The sequence below is a fragment of the Tasmannia lanceolata genome, unplaced genomic scaffold, assembly GCF_043159265.1.
Source record: "Tasmannia lanceolata isolate RefF3 unplaced genomic scaffold, GAP_Taslan_0.1 ptg000002l, whole genome shotgun sequence".
NCBI classification, from domain to species: Eukaryota; Viridiplantae; Streptophyta; class Magnoliopsida; order Canellales; family Winteraceae; genus Tasmannia; species Tasmannia lanceolata.
Window position 1 is genome coordinate 32,441,450 of NW_027518679.1, and position 12,267 is coordinate 32,453,716.

The window sequence follows — 12,267 nt, forward strand, 5'->3', positions numbered from 1 at the left end:
AGATGTATCACTCTTTTAAGTATTAATAAAAATTTCGGGCTGAGCCTTAGTGCACAATTTCGGGTTAAAAAAAAAAAGCATCACTGCTTTGTATATAATGCCAACAAAAGAAGCTAATCTACAGTGATATACATAATAAGACAGCGTTGATAACAAAGCTTCTACTAATTAAGTAATCTGTATGTTCTCTCACAGAGTTTCTATTAATGAAGTAATATGTTTGCTCTGTCTCTCTCTCTCTCTCTATTAAAGATCAAAATTGTGCATTGAATTAATCCAAACAATGCCAATGTACAGACGACTAGTTGTTTCCCTCATTGAATCATCCCATTTCTTGAGGATTTTATCCAAAAAACACATGTTTTGGCCATCTTTTCACTCGCCCCCCATACACTTGCACCGTCTATGTTCCAACAATAACAACCATGTCTCAAAGAAGCTAGAATCCTCCCCTCCACTGATCTCTGATACTGGATTGCACGACGAGTTCTCGCACCACAAACCTGGTTTCTCTCGAATCAACAATGGAAGTTTCGGCTGCTGCCCTGCCTCAATTCTCGTCACTCAAAACCAATGGCAACTCCTCCTCCTCCGCCAGCCCGACAATTTCTACCTCAACCACCTTAAAGACGCAATTCTCCAATCAAGAATGGTAATAAAAAATCTCATCAATGCCGAACACATTGAAGAGATCTCAATTCTCGACAATGCAACCACCGCCACTGCGATAATCCTTCAACAAATAGCTTGGAATTTCTTCGAGGGGAAGTTTGAGAAAGGCGATACAGTTGTGATGCTTCAATACTCTTATGGGGCCGTCAAAAAATCAATCCACGCATATATTTCTCGCGCAGGAGGGGAAGTTATTGAAGCCCAATTATCGTTTCCGATTAGTTCTAACCATGAGATTATACTCGAATTTAGGAAGGCTCTGGAGAAAGGGAAGTCTAATGGTAGGAAAGTTAGATTAGCTGTAATTGATCACATCACTTCCATGCCAAGCATTTTGATCCCTGTTAAGGAATTGACTAGGATTTGTAGGGAGGAAGGTGTGGGTCAGGTTTTTGTAGATGGGGCTCATGCAATGGGTAATGTGGAGATCAATGTGAAAGAAATTGGGGCAGATTTTTACACAAGTAATTTACATAAGTGGTTCTTTTGCCCGCCGTCGGTCGCATTTTTGTACTGTAAGAAATCAATTGCACTGTCTAATTTGCACCATCCTGTGGTTTCTCATGAGTATGGAAATGGTTTAGCTATAGAAAGTGGTTGGATTGGGACTAGAGATTATAGTGCACAGCTTGTTGTTCCCTCTGTGATTGATTTTGTTAGTAAGTTTGAAGGTGGTATTGAAGGAATTAGAGAAAGAAACCATGATGCTGTGGTTGCAATGGGGCAGATGTTGGCTAAGTCGTGGGGGACGCATCTTGGGTCGCCGCCGGAGATGTGTTCGAGCATGATCATGGTTGGTTTGCCGGGGAGTTTGAGTATTTCAAGTGATGGAGATGCTCTGAAGTTGAGGACCCATTTGCGAGAGAGGTTTTGGGTCGAAGTTCCGATATATTATCGGGCAATGAAACGTAAGGATTGTGTAACTGGGTATGCAAGAATTTCTCATCAAGTTTATAACAAAATTGATGATTATCTCAAGTTTAGAGATGCGATTAATCAGCTTGTTCAAGATGGGTTTAATTGCGAAATGCTTGGAGATAATTGAGAGTGTATGCACTTTTCAGAGCCTAAACTGAATTCTTAAGGACTTGGTTGATGCATTAAATATTTCTAAGTTTTTGTGTTTCTCATGCCATTGCTTAGGTGCTTGTGTTAGTCTGTTAATTGAGGGTGCATGCACTTTGCAGAGCTTAAACTGAATTCCTATAGACTTTGGTTTAGTAGAGCTTAAACTGAATTCTTAAGGATTTTGGCTAAGTAGAACTTAAACTGAATTCTTAAGGACTTTGGTCAATGCATTATGAATCAAAGCTTTTCGTTTCTCGGTTAGGTGCTTGTTTTAGCATAAGAAACTTTAGTCTGTGAAATTGTAATACCTTCTCTTGGTCTTGTAGCTCAAATATATCTTGTTAAACCATATAAATCTCATCCTCTAAGGCTATGTTTGCAACCGTGTATTGTTTTTTCCATGGAATATTAGTTTCTCAAGTCTTGAGAGGGCTAGGGAGTGGGAGATATACATAGACTTGAGATCCCATGACTGAGGAGAGGGTAATAAGATGCTAAAAGGCAGGGAAAGAATAAAATGATGTCTTTTCTTTTTCTTGTTTTCAGCCTTTTCTCTCCCTTTCCTCACTCATTCCCTCTAGTCTCTCCTCCTCCTACCCTGCCTAGCCTGGAAAGAGAGAGTTCTCAAAAAACATTTGAATGAATAATTTTCACCTAGAGCACAATTAGTACTTTGACATCCTTCTCTAGAAAAGCTAAAAACTCTATAGCAATATCACTCTCCTCACAAAACGATGAGAATTCGTATTAATTGGACTCGTCAGCTTGTTCAAATATGAGTCTAATCTTTTTCAATGGAATTTATCTTCTTTTTTGTAGGCCTTGAACCCTACCTAAAGGTCCATCTTTCAATCTCAAGAGTATAACAAAGCCAACAAAATCTGAAGTGAAAACTCAACAAACCTTTGCTTAATTCAAAAGGTTCAGTATTTACATGGTTCTACCTCAATACTACTCCACCTTTGCTTTAAGTACAAATTCAAACCAAAAACTATGAAACAACAGTGTAGCCAAGAAAAAAGCCTCATCAAGCTGCCAACAAACCCATATCAGTCTTGTTCTCTCCAAAGAAGTTAGAAACAATCACACCCACATCCTCCAAACCAACACCAATGCAGAGAGGATTAGCTGTAGGCCTAACAAAAGCCTCCTCTTTATCACAACAACTCGAAACTCGAACATTGGGTCCATCTCTGCACTTGCCCATACACTTGCACCCAACCACAGCGCCTTCGACTCCAACCCTCCTTTGGAATTCCTCAAGCAGTTCCAATGCTCCTGATTTCTTGCATTTCCCCCCCATGCAAACCTCAATCCTTTCTGATAATGCCACTGCTCCGCTATTCCCATTACAATTGACTCTATCAATACTAGTAGTAGTAAGATTGCATTCTTGCCCTGCCGCTGAGAAAGTGCAATTTTCAATCAATTCTATTGTCTGTTGTTGTTTGATGGATGGTAGGCTTGGAATTGTTAATGGTAGTACAACCTCTGATGATGCTTGTGGTTGTTCTGTTGTGGGTTCTGCTATGGCTTTACTTCTAAGGAGGTTCATGTCGACTATCTCTTCACAATCACTGTTGCTTGATTCAGAGGAAGAAGAGCTTGAGGTGTCATCAGCCATGGCTTTCATTCGAGCAGCTTTAAGTGCGGCCTTCTCTTCTTTCTTCTTTCTCTTTATCTCTTTCTCTTCTGCTTTTAGCTGTTGTAGTTGTGTGAGCAGAACCTCTGCAGCTTCCTGTAAGGAAAAATCATGGGAACAAATTGAATAATCAATAGAGCAGAATAACATTTGAGTTTTATTCATCAAAAAAAAAATTATTTGGGTGTTCCTTGACCAATATCTGTGGCAGTATATAAACTGGAAATAAGGTATAAAGTAATATGCACTTTCTGTTATTGTTTATAACAATTGAAAAGGAGCAGATTATAGCATGTAACAAGAAAATAAAAAATGATTCTGGAACAGATTAAATAATGAACACATACTTCCCGACAAAACCAAACCCAAATTCCGACAAAATATTTGTTCCAGTTGAAGAAAATGGTCCTAACAGATAAGAAATCAGAAGCAAAAGAGAATCAAAACACAAAAGTTATAGTTCTCTACTCCAAATAGGACTACTGTGAAAGCATTTTAGTGATACCAATCCGATTGAAATCAAAGTAAATCTGGCTTGATTTCTATAAAATAATATTCGTTCAACAGGAAAATAATAAAATCAGGATTCCTATACAAGAAATATGTTCTAGATGAAGAACATGGCCCTCAGATTGTTGATTATTTAACCTTCTACTCCAAGACTATACTGGAACCAAAAAAGGAAATTAAAAAAATAGCAGTTTGCTAGTCCAAGGACTGTTCTAGAAGCTTCTTTTTTTTTTAATGGTTCTAGAAGCTTAATAGTGATGCCCAATTGAAATCAGAGGAAATCTGACTTGGTTTCTCTATAATGGTATCCATAGATTAAATCACAATGGAAAAAAATCATGGCCAATTATTTAACTCCCATTCAGAGATTTGAAGGATTTCAAAGAAAATATGCTGAATTCTCATGGAAGTTTTGACTTTTAATGTTTTTGACCAGTGACTTATTTAATTTCTACAAGGACTGAGGAAACAGAGAGGATAAAAAATAAGTCAAATTCAGGTCCAACCAAAACACATAATCAATAATTACAGTTGAATAAATAACCCCAGCCAAATCTTTTCTCTTTAATAGATAGAATTAAATTCAACCTGAAGAAACCCAGTTGAAACCCCCAAAAGATAAATAACTCTGTTCTTCCCATATCATCAAAATCTAAAAATTAGTCGCAGATTTGTATCCTACAGCATGATCAATTTGTTTCCATAAATCATTGAAACTCTGGGCCTAGTTTGGATTGCAAGAAAAATATTTCTGTTGGAAAAAAATTTCTTATGAAAACTTTCTGTCCACAATCTAGAGAGAAATAATATGATTATGGTTAATTTAGTAGGATACCATCATAAATATGTAAATAAAAATTGTATATGGTTGGTTCATGTTATTTGTCTTTCCAAACTTTTCCAATAGATTCCTGCAATCCAAACAGGGCCTAAATCTAAATTTTAAGAAACAATAATAATAATAATAATAATAAAGCCCAAAAATTTCAAGCATGGATTACAAAGAGTTATAAATAAAAGCCTTATTTATTTGAGAATAGTGTTCCTGCGCAGCATCTCAGATAGCTTATCTGAGCAGCAGCTTCAAAAACTCATGTGGCTCACATTTTTTGGGTAATCCAAAGCATTCATTTGAAAGGCCCTTCCATGGATAGGGTGTGTACCAAAAATCAGCCCTATAGGCTCATCCTAACCCAATCAAAGGTGGAGGGGAAAATAGACAGACACTGTCTCACCATTTTTTCCCTCCAGAAATAGCAGGGTTAGGATGATCCTAAAGGGCTGATTTTTTGTAAGCACCCTATCCATGGAAGGGCCTTCCAAATGAATGCCTTGGATCACCCCAAAAATGTGGGGCCACATGAGTTTTTGAAGCAGGTGCTCAGATAAGCTATCTGAGCAGCTGCCGGGAACACTTTTCTCTATTTAGAAACCCACCAACTAATTTATATAAATTGATGAAACAAAAAAATCCAATCAATTAATTCGGCAAATAACAAAAAACAAATAAAATTATATAAGCAAGCCCTAAAAATTTCAAGCATGGATTACAAAGAGTTAAAAATAAAAGCCTTATTTAGAAACCCACCAACTAATTTATATATATATATATATATATATATATATATATATATATATATATAAAATAAATCCAATCAATTAATTCAGCAAATAATCAAAACCAAATAAAATCAGATCAACCTCAATTACTCTACACAAAAATCCAAACAAAAAGCAACAATTAAACCAAAAATTCAACAACAACAACAAAACCAAATAAAATCATATAAAACTCCAATATTCTACACAAATTTAACCAAAACCCAGATAATTAAACCTCAAATTCAACAATGGAAACATCAGCTAATATCCAATTTCTTGCCCAAATTCAAAAAATAAAGCAAAAAAAAAAAAAAAAATCTTACCGAGATCATCTTCCCCCTAACTTCTTCAACCAAATCCTCACCATTCTGACCACCAAAACCCATCTCATAAAACACAGACAGATCCTTAGTCAAACCCTTAATTAATTTCAGCCTCTTTTTTACCATATCCGCCCCCAAAATTTTGTCTTTCTTCTCCTTCTTTTTCCCTCCAGACCTCACCGACTCATAATACTGCCGATGCCCTTCATCAGAGAATTCACATCCAACACAAGAATATATGGGTTTTGCACTAACCCTAACCCTAATTTCTCTAGACCCACCACTCGTGATCAGAACTTTGCCGGAAATTTTTTTTCCGGCGGTGCCCAAAACAGAGTTTTCTTTAAACTGGGTACCGGAATCCGGTGAGAATCCGGCGCCGCAAAAGTAGGGAATTGGCCGGAGAACAACGCCGGAAACCTCCATCGCCGGATTCTGATGCCGGAGATCGGAAAATCGCAGTTTAAGAAGAAGAGTTTTGGTCTTTCCTCTTCTAATTTAAAGACAGGAGATGGGTGGGGCCCACTGATTTCATACGTGGCAAGATTTGATTGGTAGATATTATTAAAAAATCCTACGTGGAGGATGGTTTTAGCGCGCGCGTGACGGTTAGTCGTTTGCCACATTCTGACACTCGTTCGCGCGCTTTTGACACGCGATTTAAATGAATCGGGACCGTTGGATTCTGGGTTGCCAAATTTGACGGTCTTTTTTATGACAGGTAGTTGCCACGTGGGATTTATGAAGTATGACGTGTTTGTTTCATTGTGAGTGGGAATTTCAAAGACGAAAATGCCCTTCAAGCTTTATTTATTTTTTATGAATATCCTTAGCATGACGAAAATTGAGAAAATTGGATTTTGTAATGACAATAATACCCTCAATTCTATAGAAGGATATTAGGAGATTTTATATGGTGTAAGCCCTTATAGTCCCGTATTTTCCAAAAAGTACTGTACGGACAATACTATAGGATGATCCAAACCGTCCATGTGATGGAACACAACCTTAATAGGTTGTGACCCAAATATCATCTCAATATGATGGTCCTAGCTCTCTGATCTGTATAGATTTCCATAATATGCAGTTCCTCAGTAGATCGGAGGGCTGAGATCATCTTATGGAAATAACTTTTCGAGCACAACCTATTTACATTATGGCCCATCACATGGACGGTTTGGATCATCCTCTAGTGTTGTCCGTACAGTACGTTTTGAAAAATACGGGGCTTACAACCTATAAAAACTCGGATATTACATAGCCGTGCATCAATGTGAAGTCCCGTGCATTGCCTCATCTGCCGTCCAATTTTGAAGGTCACCCATCTCATTGATCCAACCGTCCGATCTATAAGTGACATTGCCGGAAAATTAATTGGATGGTTTAGATTAATAAGATGGTCAATCAACGGTAGATCCACATGATGTGTGCACCTATCTTTGATCAAGACCGTTGATCTAGTAGACCATCATGGGCAAGTTATATTCATTTTTGGTCCCTTTTGTGAATCTACTCAAGGGCCCTTCTCCCGCCCTTGCATCTATCATTTCTCTAGTTTTTAAATAGTACTGTGGGCCCTGATGAATGGTGGATATAAACCGTTCATTTTTTTTTATCCTGCTATTGATAGGATGTGCCCTGAAAAAAGAGGCAAATTGAAGGGTTAGGATCTCCTTATGATCCCCTTTTTGGAGTACAACCAGTCTACAACTGGGACTAAAAATTGAATGGTTTAGATCTTTCCTTTATATAGGGCCCACTGTAGTTTTTGGGCTGCACCAGCTCTATGCACTACATAAAATCTTAATTATATAGGAATTTGCTAGGAGTATTTTTTAAAAACTAGCATGGACCCACTTTGTATGGTGATCCAAACCATTCATTTGTTGGGCCACAACATAAATAATCAGTTCCCAGTACATCATCTACATGCGATGATCCTAACGTTCCGATATGTAGAGGGACTGCACATTATAAAAAAACTTTATAGATTGGAGGGATCATCCTATATAGATGTGTAGTGGTTAAAAAAAGTCAATGTGATGTGGTAGTTCAAGAAGAGAGAACTTGGCTGGGTTACGATCGGATATTGGAATGGATGTTGATCGGATCGTCTGACAGAGAGGGTCCTGCACTCAGATGAGTCATGCATACTGTAGCACCCGGTCAGAAGACCAACCCGGAATCGTGGCTCCGGATTGGCCCTTCTACACTCAAGGCAGCATATGATCTCATCTTTGGACCAAAAATAGTAATGAATAGTAATTTCTCGGGTTTTGGACCCTTACCTTTGAGCCTCAGACGGCTATGTATAGTAGGTGGTCAGAGTCGATTTACCTTTTTACCCCTTGGATAGGTGTCACCCTGTGGTTACTTTCTAGGATTAGCTCTTTAATTATTCCCTGATAGCGGGGGTAATTAGGTTATATCACCAGAGGACACGTGTCACTTCCTGGTTGGAGGATCGATCCTGGGTCCCATCAAGATGATTTACCGGATCCGTTGTGGGTCATGTTTTGAATGGTTTGGATCATTCTAGAAAGTGGGGTCCATGGTTTTTTTTTTTTTTTTTTTTCTTAATACCATACTCTATGCTCAAAATGCTTATAAAATCTCAATTAAGAGAGTAATTAAAAAGGTCATCTGTCAGTTTTCGAAAGATGGGGGTATCATAGGAACTTCAATCGGAAAGGACTACGTGACTGAAGAACAATTCTTTCTTTTTTTATTCGAAACTGGTGACGAAAGAGTTAGGACCAAACAAAAATCTCGAATAAAACTTTCCAAAATTACAATGGTTATCTTATCACGCAAGAATTAGTGAAGTAGCGTCCAACCAAAACCTTCCAGCTGAATAAAACTTTCCAAAGTGTGGGAATGAAGTAGAGTGCTCTCATTAACTAGTAGAGGCATATGCTGAATCACTGATGCGAATATCCATGTGTGGGTCCCACTGTCACAAATCAATGGACCCACCAAAAAGCTCTCTCTCTCTCTCTCTCTAACGTTATCTGTTAAGTTTTAGAGGCAAAGAGAAAAACGTTAAAGGGGTGAATTTATCCTCAAGCAGGAACCATTCTCACAGAAACCATGGGCCCACTTGTAGGATGATCCAAGCCATTCATTTGTAGGGCTACAACAAATAGGCACTACCGGTAAATCATCTACATAGAGTGATCCTAACCCTCCGCTCTGTAGATGGAATGTACATTAGAGAAAACTCTATAGATCAGAGGGTTATGGTCATCCCATGAGATGATTTGTGGGGTACAACCTATTTGTGCTGTGGTTCATGTTTTGAACGGTTTGGATCATCCTACAAAGTAGGCCCCTTTTTGGAAAATACTAGACTTCGAGCACACACAATATAAATCAAATAACAAAATAATTAAAAAGGCAATATGTCATTTATTGAATGATAAGGGTATTATAGGAATTTCAATTTCTCTCAACCGAAGAAGCTTTCCAAAGTTACAATTGGAATAAAATAAGGGTTAATTACTGTGACGTGCTGGAGAGTTCAAAATATGACATGAAAATGTTGGCTTTTAAAAAAATCTCTAAAAAATGCTAGTTTATTAAAAAATATTTTTTGATGACGAAAATGCCCTTTAGGTAACTTTACTCTTTTAGTTTTAGGTTTTACAATTTTACTCAAGCTCTCAGACACTCCTTCCTACAGAGACGCTCGAAAGGGTTCTTCTCTGGCGAAATTCTCATTATTCCGGCGATTGAAGGCTTCTTTTTCGGCGAAAATCTTCATTTCGCCGGCCACAGATCCTCATTACTCCTCCAAATGTACAAAATCTCATTCTCTGTGTAATGATTTCTCTCCTCTAAATATACAAAATCTTCATTTCCTGTTTCTTTCTCAGAGACTTTCTCTCCTCTAAATAATTCTCCTTGCGTTTGATTGTTTTCCTATTGTACATTGGTGTAAATGGCCCAAAATCTGTATATAGCGTTGAAAATAGCATAAAAACAGTTAGTCGAAGCAAAAAATAGTTACTCGTAGCGAAAATTGCTTGTATAAGGCTTTGCATCGTTTGGCTTCGACTATCATGTTTTTTGCTTCGACTAGCCTTTTTGGTTTGCAGTCGCTGTTTGCCTTTGGACAAGTTTTTTTTAGCTTCGAGTAACACCTTTTCGGCTTCAATTAATATTTTTTTGCTTCGAGTAACACTTTTTTGGCTTCGACCAAGAGTTTTGCTTTGCAATAACTTTTATGCTTTCGGGCAACAGTGCTTCGAGTAACACATTTTTTGCTTATAGTAACACCTTTTTGGCTTCGAATAACACATTTTTTGCTTCGACCAAGACAAAATGATTTCCAGTAACATTTTGCATTCGGGCAACAGATTTTTTTAGCTTCGAGTAACACCTTTTTGGCTTCGACCAAGAGTTATAATTTCCAGTAACATTTTGCCTTCGGGCAAGAGATTTTTTTGGCTTTGAGTAACATCTTTTTGGCTTCGAGTAACACATTTTTAGCTTCGAATAACACCTTTTGGCTTTGACCAAGACTTATAATTTCTAATAACATTTTGCCTTCGTGCAAGAGAGTTTTTTTGGATTCAAATAACAAAATTTTCACTTCGAATAACACATTTTTGGCTTCGAGTAACACCTTTTGGCTCCGAATAACACCTTTTGCCATGCAAAACTCCAAATTCAGCATGAAGATAAAACCTCAAACTCACATTAAATCGATCCAAATATCCCTAAATATGCAGAAAAAATGCAAGAAATCATAGAGTATGAAAACATCAATGCAACAAAGAAACTGCTGAGTTTTTACCGCGATTCGGCGTGAGTAGGAGAAAACGAGGTAAAGCCTTGGGATTTCTCTTTTGCATCCAAGATTCAGAGTAAACGAGGAGGATTCGCCAGAGAAAAGAGAAGATTTCACCGGAGATAAGCGGAGTTTCACTCGTCTTCACTTGTTCGGCGTTTGATTCGAGTAGGAACATTTTAGGGTTCGAGTTAGAGAGGTAAAACGAATAGGTAAAGTAAGCTAGGGGCATTTCAGTCCTTAAATTCTGTTTCTTTTAAAAAATGGCATTTATTCGAGTATTTTCAAATAGCAGCATTTTCTTGTCATATTTTCAACTCTCTAACGTGTAACAGTCATTAACCCAAAAAAAAAAAATGAATTCATTTACTTGGTGGCATCTACGGCCTCGGTCGGCGACACTGATAGGAATATCCATTTGTGGGTCCCACTGTCACAACTCAATGGGCCCACCCAAAAAGCTAATTCTTCCTCCTGGAAATATTTTTCCCAGGAAAAGTTTTTTGTTTTCACAATATGGAAAATGATGCGGTTAGATTTTCTATGGACTGTGGCCATATAGTCCAGTATTTTTCAAAGAGTATTGTCCGGTCCACTTCATAGGATGATCTAACCTTTCGATTTTATATGGTTGTGCCCCAAAATTCATTTCCATGGGATGATCCTAACCTATCGATCTATAGAGGTTTCCATAATGTCCAGTCCCTCTTATACTCATCAAATCAGAGGGTTAGGATCATCTTACGGAAATGATTTTTGGGGCACAACCTATATACCTCAATAGATCAGAGGGTTAGAATCATCTTATGTAAATGATTTTTGGGGCACAGCCTATTTACGTTATGGATCATCATTAGTTCATTTATTTTTATTCACAAGGGTATAAGTATCCTTCATTTTCTAGGAGCATACTTGTCATATAAGTGCTTTAAATTTTTAATTTGATTAGGACGGGTTAGTAGTTTGTTTCACTATTAACGCGGATAGGGTGTCACTATTAACGCAATTCTCGTGAGTTTTAAGTGGAAAGTTTTTAGAAATTAGGATTCTATTTGTTAAAGAGGGCTCATATGTTAGGGTTTTAAGTTGTTTAGGATCTTCTTGAAATTGCGGAGAAGTCCATGTAATGTAAACCTTATGACATTGATTATGAATGATGGAATGACATAATGAAATATTGAGTTTTTCTAGAGCTTTGTAGTCCTTGCTATTGTAGTATGGATTCATGGTGTTGGGTGGATTCTAATGATGATGTTAGGTACCTTACCAATACGCCAAGAGCTCCGGAACTGATAGAATGCGTTAGGCAAGGGCCTTTAAAACCTGTCCCATACCTAGGTGGGACCCCACTCAGAACCGTAGCAGAAGAAGCAAGCGCTCTAGGTGAAATCCTAGGGCTCATAGGTGGATTCTTTTGATCTGGCCTGTTTCTTCTCTGGGTGGATTACGAAAAAACACCAATGGTGGATTCTTTTGGCAACCTATTCTTAATTTATCTTAGTTTTGTTATTTAGTTCGTTTTCTTGCATTTTCAACCATAGGTATGTATTTTTCCTATCTTGTTAAAATCCATTATAAATTTAGTCAATCACCTTTATAACAGTCCTAAGGCGGGTTTTGCCAAACACTTATATATTCAAGTGTTAAGTTCATTTCCA

General features: G+C 37.6%; 1 protein-coding gene and 1 pseudogene across 1 annotated transcript; one reads left to right on the top strand and one right to left on the bottom strand.

Moving 5' to 3' along the window:
• The first annotated feature begins 358 nt into the window (after nucleotides 1-358).
• On the top strand, nucleotides 359-1,717 carry LOC143890652 (putative L-cysteine desulfhydrase, chloroplastic pseudogene; annotated as a pseudogene).
• A 910-nt stretch (nucleotides 1,718-2,627) lies between these two features.
• DGAT3 (diacylglycerol acyltransferase) lies at nucleotides 2,628-6,292 on the bottom strand. Its single transcript, XM_077376546.1, has 2 exons — nucleotides 5,818-6,292; nucleotides 2,628-3,478 (listed from the first exon to the last, which is right to left on the bottom strand). Exons 1-2 carry the CDS (start codon nucleotides 6,241-6,243, stop codon nucleotides 2,768-2,770), a joined length of 1,137 nt encoding a protein of 378 aa, XP_077232661.1. The 5' UTR covers nucleotides 6,244-6,292; the 3' UTR covers nucleotides 2,628-2,767.
• Nucleotides 6,293-12,267: the final 5,975 nt, after the last annotated feature.

Excerpts from the sequence above, each read along its gene's own strand:
- DGAT3 (XM_077376546.1), bottom strand. The coding sequence starts at position 6,243 with ATGGAGGTTTCCGGCGTTGTTCTCCGGCCAATTCCCTACTTTTGCGGC. Across the intron at positions 3,479-5,817 it reads TTAGGGGGAAGATGATCTCG|GAAGCTGCAGAGGTTCTGCT; the intron begins GTAAGATTTTTT and ends TTTTCCTTACAG.